This window comes from Heptranchias perlo, chromosome 30, assembly GCF_035084215.1.
Source record: "Heptranchias perlo isolate sHepPer1 chromosome 30, sHepPer1.hap1, whole genome shotgun sequence".
Taxonomy (NCBI): domain Eukaryota; kingdom Metazoa; phylum Chordata; class Chondrichthyes; order Hexanchiformes; family Hexanchidae; genus Heptranchias; species Heptranchias perlo.
In genome coordinates, this window is record NC_090354.1 from 29337764 (window position 1) to 29356852 (window position 19089).

The window sequence follows — 19089 nt, forward strand, 5'->3', positions numbered from 1 at the left end:
AACAGCGGAAACCTTTATATGTCAGCCCCAGCTCAGAGGTAGAACTCTCGCCTCTGAGTTAGAACCGAGTCCCTGTCTGCCATCCCAGGTGGATGTAAAAGATCCCATGGCACTATTTCAAAGAAGAGCAGGGGAGTTCTCCCCGGTGTTCTGGCCAATATTTATCCCTCGACCAACATCACTAAAAACAGATCACCTGTTCATTATCACATTGCGGTTTGTGGGATCTTGCAGTGCGCAAATTGGTTGCCGTGTTTCCTACATTACAACAGTGACAACACTTCGAAAAGTACTTCATTGGCTGTAAATTGCTTAGGGATGTCCTGATGTTGTGAAAAAACTGAATCGAGGTTCTCAGAGCAAGCAGTCAACTACGAGAGACCAGTCACGTTCCCCACTAGATCCCTCGGACTTTCAGCAATGACCAGGACGTATGGGTATGTTCTTGTGGCCATTACAGAAACATGGCTGCAGGGTGACAACGACTGAGAATTAAATATGCCAGGGTATTTAACAATCAGGAAGGACAGGCAGGAAGGAAGGGGAGGTGGGGTGGCTATGTTAATAAGGGAAGGAATCACTGTAATAGAGAAAAGATATTGGGACAAAGGATCAGGATAATGAAACAGTTTGGGTAGAGATAAGTAATAATAAGGGGAAAAAAACACTTGTGGGCGTAGTATATAGGCCTCCTAATAGTTGCAACTCTGCTGGAAGAAGTATTAATCAGGAAATAGTCGGGGCATGTAATAAGGGAACAGCTATAATTATGGGGGATTTTAACTATCATATTAACTGGACAAATCAAATTGGGCAGGGTAGCCTTGAGGAAGAGTTTATTGAGTGTATTCGGGATGGATTTCTTGAGCAGTGTGTAACTGAACCTACAAGGGGGCAAGCAACCTTGGATCTGGTCCTGTGTAATGAGCCAGGATTAATTAATAATGTCCTAGTTAAGGATCCCCTTGGAATGAGTGACCATAACATGGTTACATTCCATATCCAATTAGAGGGTGAGAAGGTTGGTTCTCAAACAAGCGTACTGAGCTTGAATAAAGGAGACTATGATGGTATGAGAGCGGAATTGATTAAAGTGGACTGGGAAAATAGATTAACGGGTAAGACGGTACATGAGCAGAGGTGTTCATTTAAGGAGTTATTTTACAACTTTCAAAAAATATATATTCCACTGAGGAAAAAAGGGTGTAAAAGAAATGACATCCATCTGTGGCTAAGTAAAGAAATTAAGGATAGTATCCGACTAAAAACAAGGACATATAAGGTAGCCAAGCTTAGTGGGAGGATAGAAGATTGGGAAGTCTTCAAAAGACAGCAAAAAGTAATGAAAGGATTGATTAAGAAAGGGAAGATAGATTATGAAAATAAATTAGCAAAAAATATAAAAACAGATAGCAAGAGTTTCTACAGTTATATGAAAAGAAAAAGGGTGGCTAAGGCAAACGTAGGTCCTTTAGAGGATGAGACCGGGAAATTAATGGTGGGAAACATGTAGATGGCAAAAATGCTGAACAAATATTTTGTTTCAGTCTTTACGGTAGAGGACACTAAGAATATCCCAACACTGGACAAACAGGGGGCTCTAGGGGGGGAGGAGCTAAATACGATTAAAATCACTAAGGAATTGGTACTCAGTAAATTAATGGGACTCAAGGCGGATAAATCCCCTGGACCTGATGGCTTCCATCCTAGGGTCTTGAGGGAAGTGGCAGTTGGGATTGTGGATGCTTTGGTAATAATTTTCCAAAATTCTCTGGACTCGGCAAAGGTCCCGGCAGATTGGAAAACTGCCAATGTAACACCCTTATTTAAAAAGGGTAGTAGGCAAAAGGCTGGAAATTATAGACCAGTTAGCTTAACATCTGTGGTGGGTAAAATTTTGGAGTCTATTATTAAGGAGACAGTAGCAGAACATTTGGATAAACATAATTTAATAGGACAAAGTCAGCATGGCTTTACAAAAGGGAAGTCATGTCTGACAAATTTGCTTGAGTTCTTTGAGGATATAACGTACAGGGTGGATAAAGGGGAACCAGTGGACGTAGTGTATTTGGACTTCCAGAAGGCATTCGACAAGGTGCCACATAAAAGATTATTGCTCAAGATAAAGAATCACTGGATTGGGGGTAATATTCTGGCATGGGTGGAGGATTGGTTATCTAACAGAAAGCAGAGAGTTGGGATAAATGGTTCATTCTCGGGCTGGCAACCTGTAGCCAGTGGTGTTCCGCAGGGGTCGGTGCTGGGTCCCCAACTCTTTACAATCTATATTAATGATTTGGAGGAGGGGACTGAGTGTAACATATCAAAGTTTGCAGATGATACAAAGATGGGAGGGAAAGTAGAGAGTGAGGAGGACATAAAAAACCTACAAGGGGATATAGACAGGCTGGGTGAGTGGGCGGAGATTTGGCAGATGCAATACAATATTGGAAAATGTGAGGTTATGCACTTTGGCAGGAAAAATCAGAGAGCAAGTTATTATCTTAATGGCGAGAAACTGGAAAGTACTGCAGTACAAAGGGATCTGGGGGTCCTAGTGCAAGAAAATCAAAAAGTTAGTTTGCAGGTGCAGCAGGTGATCAAGAAGGCCAACGGAATGTTGGCTTTTATTGCTAGGGGGATAGAATATAAAAACAGGGAGGTATTGCTGCAGTTATATAAGGTATTGGTGAGACCGCACCTGGAATACTGCATACAGTTTTGGTCTCCATACTTAAGAAAAGACATACTTGCTCTCGAGGCAGTACAAAGGAGGTTCACTCGGTCAATCCCGGGGATGAGGGGGTGGACATATGAGGAGAGGTTGAGTAGATTGGGACTCTACTCATTGGAGTTCAGAAGAATGAGAGGCGATCTTATTGAAACATATAAGATTGTGAAGGGGCTTGATCGGGTGGATGCGGTAAGGATGTTCCCAAGGATGGGTGAAACTAGAATTAGGGGGCATAATCTTAGAATAAGGGGCTGCTCTTTCAAAACTGAGATGAGGGGAAACTTCTTCACTCAGAGGGTAGTAGGTCTGTGGAATTTGCTGCCCCAGGAAGCTGTGGAAGCTACATCATTAAATAAATTTAAAACAGAAATAGACAGTTTCCTAGAGGTAAAGGGAATTAGGGTTTACGGGGAGCGGGCAGGAAATTGGACATGAATTTAGATTTGAGGTTAGGATCAGATCAGCCATGATCTTATTGAATGGCGGAGCAGGCTCGAGGGGCCGATTGGCCTACTCCTGCTCCTATTTCTTATGTTCTTATGTTACGTTCTTATCTGTCCTCATTAAAGGTCTCTCTGCCTGCATCTATCATATCAACGGAGTAGAAATAACACCAGCTCACTTTCTCTTGTCATGGCATATGTCTTATGCATTAGTGATTGAAAGAGTGGGTGTTATTTCCGCTGAACTTTAATATGATTTAGTGGTTTCATTAATATGCATTTTACAAATTTAATTTTGGCCCCTGCGCATTTCACACTGCAGGGAAATGATTTCCAAAAGGTTCGCAATATGCATTGAGGAATTTGCCTACCAATGTAAAAATTGACGAAGGGGATAATCTCCGAAAGCTTGTGATTTTAAAATAAAATTGTCGGACTATAACCTGGTGTTGTAAGATTCCTTACATTTGCTGTTTCTATGGCAACAGCACCTTGTTGCCTTAACTGTACAAAACTTCATATTGTTGCTTCTATATTGTCCTTTCTCCAGGGTTCTGTCACAGCAAACTGCCCCTAACAACTACTTCCCTTCCCTGAGATGCATCAATGTGGGGTAGATTTTCTCCGTCATCGTTGCGCTGTAAGACTCGGGGGGAGGGGGTGGGCAAGGTTGAAAGGAGTGTTGAGGCTGAGGGGGTGGGGGGCGAGCTCGAGTGGGGGGTGTGAGGCCAAGGGAGGGGGGGGGCGAAGGTGAGGCCTTAGTGGGTGGGGGTAGTGTGAGGCCGTGGGAGGGTTGGGGGGGGGGGGGGAGAGCTCAAGTGGGAGGTGGGGGAGCGGTGACACCGAGTGGGGGGCAGGTGAGGACGTTACCACCCTGTTAATGCCAATTTCAGTGGGTTAAAATTGACCGCTATGGTTGTATAAGTGAGGTTTCACTGTGCGTACGTCAAGGTATCCGCTGTGGAATTCATTGACTATCTCAATTATTTACTTACTTTAATTCTTAACTAACACCTTAATTCTGGTCTTGTGATATGTCGCGCTCCTTGCCTCCCCTGCCCTGTTTACTGACATCCATCTTGAAATTAGGTTATTTGAATACCAGCCTGTGTGCGAAGTTCCTGTTTATTTTAAATAGATTAACACCACAATTAAAATAACGCACAAAGGAATTTCAGGTGGCCGTGTCGCGCTTACACACCAATATTCATAAAGCCTCATTTGAAGGCAATCGTGCTCACAAGGTAGATGCAGGTGTGGGAGGCCATTCAGCCCATTCTTAGCCCTTCTATCTGGAATAAAAGTAACTTACAAAATAACAGAAAATTACGTTTCCAATGGACTCGTGAACGATTTAAACGTGTTCACCTTCACTACTCTATAAGGAAAGACTTTTGTTTATACAGCACCTTTCATGCCCTCGGGATGTCCCAAAGCTCTTTGCAGCCAATGAAGTACTTTTGAAGTTTAGTCACTGTTGTAACGTAGGAAACGCGGCAGCCAATTTGCGCACAGCAAGATCCCACAAACATAAATGTGATAATGACCAGATAATCTGTTTTTTTTTCGGTGTTTGGTTGAGGGTTAAATATTGGCCAGGACACCGGGGAGAATTTCCCTGCTCTTCTTCGAAATAGTGGCCATGGGATCTTTTACATCCATCTGAGAGGGCAGACAGGGCCTCGGTTTAACATCTCATCCAAAAGATAGCACCTCCAACAGTGCAGCGCTCCCTCAGTACTGCATTGAAGCATCAGCCTAGTAGATTTTGTGCTCAAGTCTCTAGAGTGGGGACTATGGATCCATGACCTTTATGACTTAGAAGAGTGTGTCCTACTCACTGAGCCACGGCTGACGCTGTCTAGCCAGAGACAATTCCGAGCATTAATCACTTTTTGCATGAAGAAGGAATTGCTGAGATCTCTCTAAACTTACTGTTTCACCACATTTAACCTGTGTTCCTTGTTCCAATAACCTGCACACAGTAAGGTTGTGTGCTCCAGATTAACCTTTAATATTTTGGAATGGGCAGATGGAATTCGAAGTCAGTAAATGTGAGGTGGGTCACTTATGTGAAACAAGTAAAAGTAATAATTATACTTTGAATGGGGGATAGTTGGGTGGTTTTAAAAAAGCAGAGGGATTTGTGAGTTTAGGTTTACAAGACATTTAAAGCAGCATCTCAAGTGGATTAAGACCATAAAATGCTCATAGAATACTGGGTTTTATGGTAGGAGGGATAGAATATAAAGTCAGGATGTAATGGTAAATCTATATAAATCCTTAGTAAGACCACAGTTGAGTGCTGTGGGTAGTTTTGGGCTCCACATTATAGGAGGGATGTTGAGACAATAGAGAGGGTACAGCACAGATTCACTAGGACGCTGCCTGGTATAAGGAAATACAAATATAAAAGATATAAAAAATTAGAATTGTTTTCATTAGAACGGAGGAGATCAGGGAGTGATTTGGTGCAATGATAGGACAGAATAGATAGAAACAGACTTGTTTCCAGTGACTGGGGCGGGGGTGGGGGGGCGGTGGTTAGAATGAGGGGGACATAAGAATCAGATTAAATGTAAGAGATTTAGGACAGAGAGGAGGATAATGTTTTTTACACAGAGTTAGTGATTGAAGCAGAGACCATGTCAACATTTAAGAATAGGTTAGATAGGTGGCTGAAGGAAAAGAGAATAAGGGGATATGGGAATAGGGCAGGCACATGGGATCAGGATTATTGCTCATCTGTAGGATAAACGTCAACACGGACTGGTTGGGCCGAACGGCTTGTGTCCATGTTGTAATTTCGAAGTAGTTTCTGTAGATTTCCCTCTCACTCGTCCCCTTCAAGGTTGAAGAGCCCCAGTTTCTCCAGTCCTTCCTCAATCCTTTGATGCAAGGAATCAGTCTTGTGGTTCTTCTCTGCACCACCGCCATGATTTGAATCTTTCCCTGATGTCTTGGTGGCCTAGACTGGTGTGATGGTTTGACCTGACCAGGACGGGAATGATATCGGTTGACTGAAACTGAAATCCTTTCTTACTTCCTTGAAACACATTCCAACCTCATTCATGGCGGCTGGTGTAGTTCTATTTTCAATTATTCTCTTTTTGCCATGTCGTGGTGGATGGTGGCAGATAGCAGACTACTTTGAACTACTGTATGTAAACTGAAGTGCTGTACTGTCTGAGTTTGACTATTGTAGAAGATTAAGGGGTGATCTAATTGAGGTATTTAAGATGGTTAAAGAAATTGATAAGGTAGATAGAAACTATTTCCTCTGGTGGGAGAGTCCAGAACAAGAGGGTGTAACCCTAAAATTAGAGCTAGGCTGTTCAGGGGTGATGTCAGGAAGCATTTCTCACACAAAGGGTACTGGAAATCTGGAACTCTCTCCCCCAAAAAGCTGTTGAGACTGGGAGTCAAAACTGAGATTGATATATTTTTGTTAGGCAGAGGTATTAAGGGATCAAGGAGCCAAGGCTGGTAGGTGGAGTTAAGATGAAGATCCGCCATGATCTAATAGAATGGCAGAACAGGCTCGAGGCCTACTTTTCTTCCTATGTTCCTTTGATTGGAATGACATGTTGTGATGGGGGGGTGGGGGGGGGTAATTTTAACCTAACCCGCCTGGCGGGAAACTGATGGGCTCGGATCAGACGCCCGTTTTACTTTCCATTCAGATTGTGGCTCAAGTCACTGCAGGACTTGAGCACATACTCACCATTCAATGAAGAGGGACTTCTTTAAATAGTGTTTAATGTTGATAACTTGACTTGTGTCTTGGCCCCCTTGGTGCTTGTGCTTTGCTTCTGATTTGTGACACCTAACCTACCACTTCTTCTATATGGTTCCCTTACGGAAGGAATAAGTAGACTGGCAGGCCGGAAGTGCTCACTGCAGCGATGCTGCTGGCTCTAGACTTTAGTTAGTGAATGTGAGTCAGCCACACCTGCTACAGCAGCCACTTCTTTCCCCGAATCCTTGAGCAGGGTTCACAACATTTGGCCTATATAAAACTGCAATTCCTCCCTCCATATCAGTGTATCTTTAATGTGTCAGCTGTGGCTCAGTGGGTAGCACTCTCACCTCATGTGAGTTAGAAGGTTGTGGGTTCATAGTCCCACTCCAGGGACTTGAGCACATAATCTAGGCTGACACTACAGTACTGAGGGAGTGCTGTACTGTAGAAGGTGCTGTCTTTTGGATAAGATGTTAAAATAATCCGCTGCCTGCTCTTTCAGGTGGATGTAGGAGATCCCATGGCACTATTTTGAAGAAAAGCTGGGATGTTCTGTCCTGACCAATATTTATTCCTCAACCAACATCACTAAAACAGATTATCTGGTTATTATCATGTTGCTGTTTGTGGGAAGGGATCAGGCATTCTGCCTTTCACATGGGTGGCCTGCACTGTGGCAGATATAGCCCACAGACTAAAAGCAGCAAGGTCATGAGTGAGCCAGCAGGCCTTCTTACTCTCCAAACATGTAGTAACCCACAATTATTACTTAAATAGCACTGACAACAACTTCTGGGCTTATTTATTATGGCTCAACAGAAGTGGGATGTTCAAGGGTATAGGGAGTGAGGAGTGTGGGATTAGAATGGATGGGATATTAAATGGATGGGATATTGAGAGCGGGAGAGTGGGATTAGATTAAGAGGGATATTAGTAAATTGGAGGGCAGCAAATCTAACTCCACTGTTCAAGAAAGGAGGGAGAGAGAAAACAGGGAACCACAGACCTGTTAGCTTGACATTAGTAGTAGGGAAAATGCTAGAATCTATTATAAAGGATGTAATAACAGGACACTTAGAAAATAATAATAGGATTTAGCAGAGTCAACATGGATTTATGAAAGGGGAAATCATGTTTGACAAACCTATTGGAGTTCTTTGAGGATATAACTAGTAGAATAGATAAGGGGGAACAAGTGGATGTGGTGTATTTGGATTTTCAGAAGGCTTTCGATAAGGAGGTCAGTGAACAAAGTTAGAGCACATGGAATTGGGGGTAATATACTGGCATAGATTGACAATTGGTTAACAGACAGAAAACAGAGAGTAGGAATAAACGTGTCTTTTTCAGGTTGGCAGACTGTGACTAGTGGGGTACCGCAGGGATCAGTGCTTGGGCCCCAGCTATTCACAATCTATATCAATGATTTGGATGAGGGGACCAAATGTAATATTTCCAAGTTTGCTGATAACACAAAACTAGGTGGGAATGTGAGTTGTGAGGAGGATGCAAAGAGGCTTCAAGGGGATATCGGCAGGCTAAGTGAGTGGGCAAGAACATGGCAGATGGAATATAATGTGGAAAAATGTGAAGTTATCCACTTTGGTAGGAAAAACAGAAATTAAGTCTATTTTTTAAATGGTGAGAGGTTGGGAAATGTTGATGTTCAAAGGGACCTGGGTGTCCTTGTACATGAGTCACTGAAAGCAAACATGCAGGTGCAGCAAGCAGTTAGGAAGGCAAATTGTATGTTGGCCTTTATTACAAGAGGATTTGAGTACAGGAATAAAGATGTCTTACTGCAATTATAGAGGACCTTGGTGAGACTGCACCTGGAGTATTGTGTACAATTTTGGTCTCCTTACCCAAGAAAGGATATACTTGCCATAGAGGGAGTGCAATGAAGGTTCACCAGACTGATTCCTTGGATGGTGGGATTGTCGTACGAGGAGAGATTGAGTAGACTAGGCCTGTATTCTCTAGAGTTTAGAAGAATGAGAGGTGATCTCGTTGAAACATACAAAATTCTTACAGGGCTCGACGGGGTAGATGCAGGGGAGGATGTTTCCGCTGGCTGGGGAATCTAGAACCAGGGGTCACAGTCTCAGAATAAGAGGTAGGCCATTTAGGACTGAGATGAGGAGAAATTTCTTCACTCGGAGGGTGGTGGATCTTTGGAGTTCTGGAGGGCTGTGGAGGCTGAGTCACTGAGTACATTCAAACAGAGATCGCTAGATTTCTAGATATTAAAGGCATCAAGAGATATGGAGATAGTGCAGGAAAATGGCGTTCTACCTCAACAAGATCATGGTTCAACAGCCATGATCTTGTTGAATGGCGGAGCAGGCTCGAGGGGTTGGATGGCCTACTCTTGCTCCTATTTCTTATGTTGTTATGTATGGGGAGTGAGCAGGAGAGCAGGATTAGACTGGGTGGGATATTAAAGGGTGTGGGGAGTGAGGAGAGCAGGATTAGACTGGGTGGGATATTAAAGCATCATGGGTGGGATATTAAAGCATATAAAGCATCTCCACATCATGAGATATTAAAGGGTGTGGGGAGTGAGGAGCATGGGATTGGACTGTGTGGGATATTTAAGGGTATGAGGAATGAGGAGGGTGGGAATAGACTGAGTGGGATATTAAAGGGTACGGGGAGTGAGCAGGTGAGTGGGATTAGACTGGGTGGGATATTTATGGGGAGAGGGAGGGGGAGTAGGATTAGATTGGGAGGGATATTAAAGGGTATGGGGAGCGATCAGGAGAGTGGGACTAGACTGGGTGGGACATTAAAGGGAATGGGGAGTGGGCAGCAGAGTGGGTTTAGACTGGATGGGATATTAAAGTGTATTGGAGGTGATGAGAGCGGGATTAGACTGGGTGGGATATTCAAAGGTATGGGGAGTGAGCGGGAGGTTGGGATTAGACTGTGTGGGATATTGAAGCATACGGGGAATAAGCGGGAGAGTTGGATTAAATTGGGAGGGATATTAAAGTGAATGGGGAGTGAGCAGGAGAGTGGGATTAGATTTGGTGGGCTATTATAGGGTATGGGGTGGGAGAAAGAGAGTGGGATTAGACTGGGTGGTATATTGAAGAGTATGGGGAGTGAGGAAAGTGGGATTAAACTAGGTGGGTATTAAAGGGTAAGGGGAGTGAGTGGGACAGTGGGATTAGACTGGGTGGGATATTAAAGGGTATCGGGAGTGAAGAGCATGGGACTGGACTGTGTGGGTTGTTAAAAGGTATGGTGAGTGTGTGAAGGAGAGTGGGATTAGATTGGATGGGATATTAAAGGTTAAGTGGAGTGAGCAGGAGATTGTGATGAGACTGGGTGGGATATTGAAAGGTATGGGGAGTGAGCGGGAGGGCGGGATTAGACTGGGTGGGATATTAAGGGGTATGGGGAGTGAGTGGGAGAGTGGGATTAGACTGGGAGGGATATTAAAGGGTATGGGGAGTGAGCAGGAGGGTGGGATTAGACTGGGTGGGATATTAAAGGGTATGGGGAGTGAGTGGGAGAGTGGGATTAGACTGGGTGGGATATTAAAGTGTATGGGGAGTGAGTGGGAGAGTGGGATTAGACTGGGAGGGATATTAAAGGGTATGGGGAGTGAGCAGGAGAGTGGGATTAGACAGGGTGGGATATTAAAGCGTACGGGGAGTAAGGAGTGTGGCATTAGGTTGGGTGGGATATTAAAGGTTAAACTGAGTGAGAAGTAGCGTGGGATTAGAAAGGGTGGGATATTAAAGTGTATGGGGAGTCAGCAGGAGAGTGGGATTAGATTGGGTGGAATATTAAAGGGTATGGGGGGTGAGTAGGGGAGTGGGATTAGACTGGGTGGGATATAAAGGGTATGGGGAGTGAGTAGGGGAGTGGGATTAGATTGGGTGGGATATAAAGGGTATGGGGAGTGATTAGGGGAGTGGGATTAGATAGGTTGGGATATAAAAGGGTATGGGGGGTGAGTGGGAGAGAGGGATTAAACTGGGTAGGATATTAAATGTTAAGGGGGAGTGAGCAGAAGAGAGTTTGATTAGACTGATTGGGCTATTGAAAGGTACGGGGAATGAGCAGGAACGTGGGATTAGACAGGGTTTATTTTTATTCGTTCATGGGATGTGGACGCCGCTGGCAAGGCCAGCATTTATTGCCCATCTCTAATTGCCTTGAGAAGGTGGTGGTGAGCCGCCTTCTTGAACCGCTGCATTCCATGTGGTGAAGGTTCTCCCACAGTGCTGTTAGGAAGGGAGTTCCAGGATTTTGACCCAGTGACGATGAAGGAACGGTGATATATATCCAAGTCGGGATGGTGTGTGACATGGAGGGGAACGTGCAGATGGTGGTGTTCCCATGTGCCTGCTGCCCTTGTCCTTCTGGGTGGTAGAGGTCGCGGGTTTGGGAGGTGCTGTCGAAGAAGCCTTGGCGAGTTGCCGCAGTACATCCTGTGGATGGTACACACTGCAGCCACGGTGCGCCAGTGATGAAGGGAGTGAATGTTTAGGGTGGTGGATGGGCTGCCAATCAAGCGGGCTGCTTTGTCCTAGGTGGTGTTGAGCTTCTTGAGCGTTGTTGGAGCTGCACTCATCCAGGCAAGTGGAGAGTATTCCATCACACTCCTGACTTGTGCCTTGTAGATGGTGGAAAGGCTTTGGGGAGTCAGGAGGTGAGTCACTTGCCACAGAATACCCAGCCTCTGACCTGTTTTTGTAGCCACAGTATTTATGTGGCTGGTCCAGTTAAGTTTCTGGTCAATGGTGACCCCCAGGATGTTGATGGTGGGGGATTCTGCGATCATAATGCCGTTGAATGTCAAGGGGAGTTGGTTAGACTCTCCCTTGTTGGAGATGGTCCTTGCTTGGCACTTGTCTGGTGCGAATGTTACTTGCCACTTATCAGCCCAAGCCTGGATGTTGTCCAGGTCTTGCTGCATGCAGGCGCGGACTGCTTCATTATCTGAGGGGTTGCGAATGGAACTGAACACTGCAATCATCAGTGAACATCCCCATTTCTGACCTTATGATGGAGGGAAGGTCATTGATGAAGCAGCTGAAGATGGTTGGGGCTAGGACACTGCCCTGAGGAACTCCTGCAACAATGTCCTGGGGCTGAGACGATTAGCCTCCAACCACCACTACCATCTTCCTTTGTGCTGGGTATGACTCCAGCTACTGAAGAGATTTCCTCCTGACTTCAATTTTACTAGGGCTCCTTGGTGGCACACTCGGTCAAATGCTGCCTTGATGTCAAGGGCAGTCACTCTCACCTGACCTTTGGAATTCAGCTCTTTTGTCCATGTTTGGACCAAGGCTGTAATGAGGTCTGGAGTCAAGTGGTTCTGGTGGAACCCAAACTGAGCATCGGTGAGCAGGTTATTGGTGAGCAAGTGTCATTTGATAGTACTGTCGACGACACCTTCCATCACTTTGCTGATGATTGAGAGTAGACTGATGGGGCGGTAATTGGCCGGATTGGATTTGTCCTGCTTTTTGTGTACAGGACGTATCTGGGCAATTTCCCACATTGTCGGGTAGATGCCAGTGTTGTAGTTGTACTAGAACTGCTTGGCTAGAGGCGTGGCTAGTTCTGGAGCACAAGTCTTCAGCACTACAGCCGGGATGTTGTCGGGGCCCATGGCCTTTGCTGTATCCAGTGCACTTAACCGTTTCTTGATATCACGTGGAGTGAATCGAATTGGCTGAAGTCTGGCTTCTGTGATGGTGGGGATATCGGGAGGAGGCCGAGATGGATCATCCACTCGGCACTTCTGGCTGAAGATGGTTGCAATATTAAAAGAAATGGGGAGTGAGGAAAGTAGAATTAGGCTAGGTGGGGTATTAAAAGGTATGGGCAGTAAGCGGGAGAGTGGGACTCGGCCGGGTGGGATATTAAAGCGTATGGGGATTGAGGAGAGTGGGATTAGACTGGGAGAGATATTGAAGGGTATGGGGATTGAGGAGAGTGGGATTAGACTGGGCGGGGTATTTAAGGCTATGGGGAGTGAGGAGAGTGGGATTAGACTGGATGAGATATTAAAGGGAATGGGGAGTGAACGGGAGAATGGGAATAGATTGGGTGGGATATTAAAGTGTATGGGGAGTGAGGAGCCTGGGATTGGACTATGTGGGATGTTAAAGGTTATGTTGAGTGAGTGGGAGAGTGGGATTAGGCTGGGTGGGATATTAAAGCGTATTGGGAGTGAGCTGCGGGAGTTTGGATTGGGTGGATATTAAAGCTTTTGATCAGCGAGCAACAGAGTGTGATTAGACTGGGTGGGATATTAAAGGGTATGGGGAGTGAGGGGGAGAGTAGGATTAGACTGGGTGTGATATTAAAGGGTATGGGGAGTGAGGGGGAGAGTAGGATTAGACTGGGTGGGATATTAAAGGGTATGGGGATTGAAGAAAGTGGGATTAGATGAGGTGGGCATTAAACGGTATGGGGAGTAAGCGTGAGAGTGGGATTAGACTGGTTGGGATATTAAAGGGTTTGTGGAGGGAGCAGGAAAGTGGGATTCGACGGGGTGGGATATTAAAGGTATGGGGAATGAGTGTCAGAGTGGGATTGGACTGGGTGGGATATTAAAGTTTATGGGGAGTGAGCGGGAGAGCAGGATATGCCTGGCTGGGATATCAATGCATAATGAACCCATCTGGCTCAGTATTGTCCTTTAGGGAAGGAAACCTTCTGTCCTTACCCGGTCTGGCCCATAGCAATGTGGTTGATTCTTAATCACCCTCTGAAATGGCCTAGCAAGTCACTCAGTTGTACAATCTCGCTACAGAAAGTCACAATAAGAATAAAACCGGCTGCCCACCCGGCATCGGACCACTAGGCACCAGACACGACAAAGGCAAACCAAGCCCAGTTGACCCTGCAAAGTCCTCCTTACTAGCATCTGGGGACTTGTGCCAAAATTGGGAGAGCTGTCCCACAGACAAGTCAAGCAACAGCCTGACATAGCCATACTCACAGAATCATACCTTTCAGCCAACGTCCCAGACTCTTCCATCACCATCCCTGGGTATGTCCTGTCCCACCAGCAGGACAGACCCACCAGAGGTGGCGGTACAGTGATATACAGTCAGGAGGGAGTGGCCCTGGGAGTCCTCAACATTGACTCCGGACCCCATGAAATCTCATGGCATCAGGTCAAACATGGGCAAGGAAACCTCCTGCTGATTACCACCTACCGTCCTCCCTCAGCTGATGAATCAGTCCTCCTCCATGTTGAGCACCACTTGGAGGAAGCACTGAGGGTAGCAAGGGCACAGAATGTACTCTTGGTGAGGGACTTCAATGTCCATCACCAAGAGTAGCTCGGTCATACCACTACTGGCCGAGCTGGCCGAGTCCTGAAGGACATAGCTGCCAGACTGGGCCTATGGCAGGTGGTGAGCGAACCAACACGAGGGAAAAACCTTCTTTACCTCGTCCTCACCAATCTACCTGTCCCAGATGCATTTGTCCATGACAGTATTGGTAGGAGTGACCACCGCACAGTCCTTGTGGAGATGAAGTCCCGTCTTCACACTGAGGAAAACATCCAACGTGTTGTGTGGCACTGCCACTGCGCTAAATGTGATAGATTCAGAACAGATCTAGCAGCTCAAAACTGGGTATCCATGAGACGCTGTGGGCCATCAGCAGCAGCAGAATTGTATTCCAGCACAATCAGTAACCTCCTGGCCCAGAATATTCCTCACCCTACCATTACCAACAAACCAGGGGATCAACCCTGGTTCAATGAGGCGTGTAGAAGAGCATGCCAGGAGCAGCACCAGGCGTATCTAAAAATGAGGTGCCAACCTGGTGAAGCTACAACTCAGGACTACATGCATGCTAAACAGCGGAAGCAACATGCTATAGACAGGGCTAAGTGATTCCACAACCAATGGATCAGATCAAATCTCTGCAGTCCTGCCACATCCAGTCGTGAATGGTGGTGGACAATTAAACAACTAACGGGAGGAGGAGGCTCCATGAACATCCCTGTCCTCAATGATGGCAGAGTCCAGCACGTGAGTGCAAAAGACAAGGCTGAAGCATTTGCAACCATCTTCAGCCAGAAGTGCCGAGTGGATGATCCATCTCGGCCTCCTCCCGATATCCCCACCATCACAGAAGCCAGTCTTCAGCCAATTCAATTCACTCCACGTGATATCAAGAAACGGCTGAGTGCACTGGATACAGCAAAGGCCATGGGCCCCGACAACATCCCGGCTGTAGTGCTGAAGACTTATGCTCCAGAACTAGCCACGCCTCTAGCCAAGCCGTTCCAGTACAGCTACAACACAGGCATTTACCCGACAATGTGGAAAATTGCCCAGGTATGTCCTGTCCACAAAAAGCAGGACAAATCCAATCCGGCCAATTACCGCCCCATCAGTCTACTCTCAATCATCAGCAAAGTGATGGAAGGTGTCATCGACAGTGCTATCAAATAGCACTTACTCACCAATAACCTGCTCACGGATGCTCAGTTTGGGTTCTGCCAGGACCACTTGGCTCCAGACCTCATTAGAGCCTTGGTCCAAACATGGACAAAACAGCTGAATTCCAGAGGTGAGGCGAGAGTATCATCAAATGCTCCCTTGACATCAAGGCAGCATTTGACCAAGTGTGGCACCAAGGAGCCCTAGTAAAATTGAAGTCAATGGGAATCAGGGGGAAAACTCTCCAGTGGCTGGAGTCATACCTAGCACAAAGGAAAATGCTACTGGTTGTTGGAGGCCAATCGTCTCAGCCCCAGGACATCGTTGCAGGAGTTCCTCAGGGCAGTGTCTTAGGCCCAACCATCTTCAACTGCTTCATCAATGACCTTCCCTCCATCATAAGGTCAGAAATGGGGATGTTCGCTGATGATTGCACAGTGTTCAGTTCCACTCACAACCCCTCAGATAATGAAGCAGTCCGTGCCCACATGCAGCAAGACCTGGACAACATCCAGGCTTGGACTGATAAGTGACAAGTAACATTCGTGCTAGACAAGTGCCAGGTAATGACCATCTCCACTAAGAGAGAGTCTGACCACCTCTCCTTGATATTCAACGGCATTACCATCACTGAATCCCCCACCATGAACATCCTGGGGGACACCATTGACCAGAAACTTAACAGGACAAAACCCTGGTTAGACCGCACCTGGAGTACTGTGAGCAGTTCTGGGCACCGCACCTTCGGAAGGACATATTGGCCTTGGAGGGAGTGCAGTGTAGGTTTACTAGAATGATACCCGGACTTCAAGGGTTAAGTTACGAGGAGAGATTACACAAATTCTCTAGAATTTAGAAGGTTAAGGGGTGATCTGATCGAAGTTTATAAGATATTAAGGGGAATAGATAGGGTGGATAGAGAGAAACTATTTCTGCTGGTTGGGGATTTTAGGAGTAGGGGGCAGAGTCTAAAAATTAGAGCCAGACCTTTCAAGAGTGAGATTAGAAAACATTTCTACACACAAAGGGTGGTTGAAGTTTGGAACTCTCTTCCGCAAACGGCAATTGATACGAGCTCAATTGCTAAATTTAAATCTGAGATAGATAGCTTTTTGGCAACCAAAGGTATTAAGGGATATGGGCCAAAGGCAGGTATATGGAGTTAGATCACAGATCAGCCATGATCTTATCAAATGGCGGAGCAGGCATGAGGGGCTGAATGCTCCTATGTTCCTATGTTCCTAAGCCACATAAATACTGTGGCTACTAGACCAGGTCAGAGGCTGGGTATTCTGCAGAGAGTGACTCATCTCCTGACTCCTAGAGCCTTTCCACCATCTACAAGGCACAAGTCAGGAGTGTGATGGAATACTCTCCACTTGCTTGGATGAGTGCAGCTCCAACAACACTCAAGAAGCTCAACACCATCCAGGACAAAGCGGCCCGTTTGATTGGCAGCCCATCCACCACCCTAAACATTCACTCTCTTCACCACCGGCGCACAGTGGCTGCAGTGTGTACCATCCACAGGATGCACTGCAGCAACTCGCCAAGACTTCTTCGACAGCACCTCCCAAACCCGCGACCTCTACCATCTAGAAGGACAGGGGCAGCAGGCATGTGGGAAGAACACCACCTGCACGTTCCCCTCCAAATCACACACCATCCCGACTTGTGAGCTGGAGAGTGTTATTTGACAGGGTGGGCTTTTCAAGGTTAAGGGAAGTGAGGAGAGTGGGATAGACTGGCTGGGATATTGAAGGTATGAGGATTGAGGAGAGTTGGATTGGACTGGGTGGGATATTAATGGGTATGGGGAGTGAGTGGGAGAATGGGATTCAGCTGGCTGGGATTTTCAAGGGATTGGGGAGTGATGAGAGTGTGATTAGACTGGCTGGCATATTAATAGGTTTGGTGAGTGAGCCGGAGAGTGGGATTAGGCTGGGTGGGATATTAAAGCATACGGGGAGTGAGCGGGAGAGTGGGATTAGACTTTGTGAGATATTAAAGGTTAAAGGGAGAGAGCAGGAGAGTGGGATTAGATTGGGTGGGATATTGAAGGGTATGAGGAGGGGGAAGAGTGGGATTAGACTGGGTGGGATATTGAAGGGTATGAGGAGGGGGGAGAGTGGGATTAGACTGGGTGGGGTATTAAAGGGTATAGGGAGTGAGGAGAGTGGGATTATGGTGGGTGGGATATTAAAGTTATGGGGAATGAGCGGGAGAGTGGGTTTCATCTGGATGGGATATTAAAGCATACAGGGAGTGAGCGGGAAAGTGAGATTAGACTGGGTGGGATATTAAAGGGTATGGGGAGTGAGTAGAGTGGGATTAGAGTAGGTGGGATATTAAAGGGTATGGGGAGTGAGTAGAGTGGGATTAGAGTAGGTGGGATATTAAAGGGTTTGGTGAATGAGTGGGTAGTGAGATTAGCCTGGGTAGGACGGAACACTGTCTGTTTCATTCTACGATTCTATGAATACTATACATTTGTAATATCAATAGAATTAAATACCTGAAGAGACACAGAATGACCACTGCAGCACTCAGTAAGAGCAGAGACAGGCTGTGTCCGACAGTGTAGCTTATCCTCACCGCCTGGAGAAATATTCCCTGAATGAATAAAGTAACAGAGATCATGAAGTGTGAGAACAGTCCTATTTACATCAAACAAACACAAAACACCATGGCGGGGAGCAGGGAGACTCTGGTCTGTTTTAGTGGTGTAGTCACACAATAAATACGCTACAGAAATCTCCTTTGGTTGATATTTCTGCTGGGATTCTGTGTTTTCCAATTTTTTGATGATTTCTCTGACTAGAAGAGGTTTTGACGAACATGTTTCCAATATCACGGAACAGGTAATCTAATGAAAGACGCCACATATTATTGGGCATAAGGCGGGGAGGCCTTGAGCCTGAGCAATTCCCCAGCCTTATCGTGGCTGTTTAGAATGGCTGCAAAGGGGGAAGTTGCATTGTATGTAAACAAATTCCTGGCGTTTATGATCACCTTGGCCAGTTGTTCCGTGTAAGCCCCCTTCCCCTTACCTCCCTCTGTCCTGTGCCCGCTGCCCCTCTCTGGGGCGTAACTGGCAACCAGCTGTTTTTCACTGGCTCACAAATATATTACTGTTAACGTTGACCTACAAATACATCCGAGAACAAACCCCAACGATCACATGGCTGGAACTTTAAAATTATGAAAGGGTTCGATAGGGTAGGAGTAGAGAAGATGTTTCCACTTGTGGGCAATCCAAAACTAGGGACAATAAATATAAGATAGTCGCTAATAAATCCAATAGGGAATTCAGGAGAAACTTCTTTACTCAGAGAGTGGTGAGAATGTGGAACTTGCTACCACATGGAGTAGTTGAGGCAAATGCATAGATACATGAAGGGGGAAGCTAGGTAAACATATGAGGGAGAAAGGAATAGAAGGATATGCTGATAGGGTTAGAGTGGGAGGAGGCTCGTGTGGAGCATAAATACTGGCATTGACCTGTTGGGCCAATGCCTGTTTCTGTGCTGTATATTCTATGCTATTCTATGTAATCCTATGCAACTATGACTATCATTAGTGTGTATTCTTCTTTAATAGGACAAAAAAGTAATTGAATTCCTAAAATTGGATAACAAAACAAGTAAAGAGACTTTCCCAGAATTCTCAACTGGAAGCTCCAAGATTAAAACCGGTCTCAATCAGGATTCACATGCAGAATTCCTTAAAGGTCAA

At 45.9% G+C, this 19089-nt stretch overlaps 1 protein-coding gene across 1 annotated transcript in view; it reads right to left on the reverse strand.

Annotated features, from left to right (window-relative positions):
* Window positions 1-19089, reverse strand: part of LOC137300080 (vasoactive intestinal polypeptide receptor-like) — a 61233-nt gene that overhangs the window by 15410 nt on the left and 26734 nt on the right. The window contains exon 6 of the mRNA XM_067969175.1: window positions 17870-17967. Coding sequence (XP_067825276.1) covers window positions 17870-17967 — 98 coding nt within the window. The remainder of the gene's footprint in view (window positions 1-17869; window positions 17968-19089) is intronic.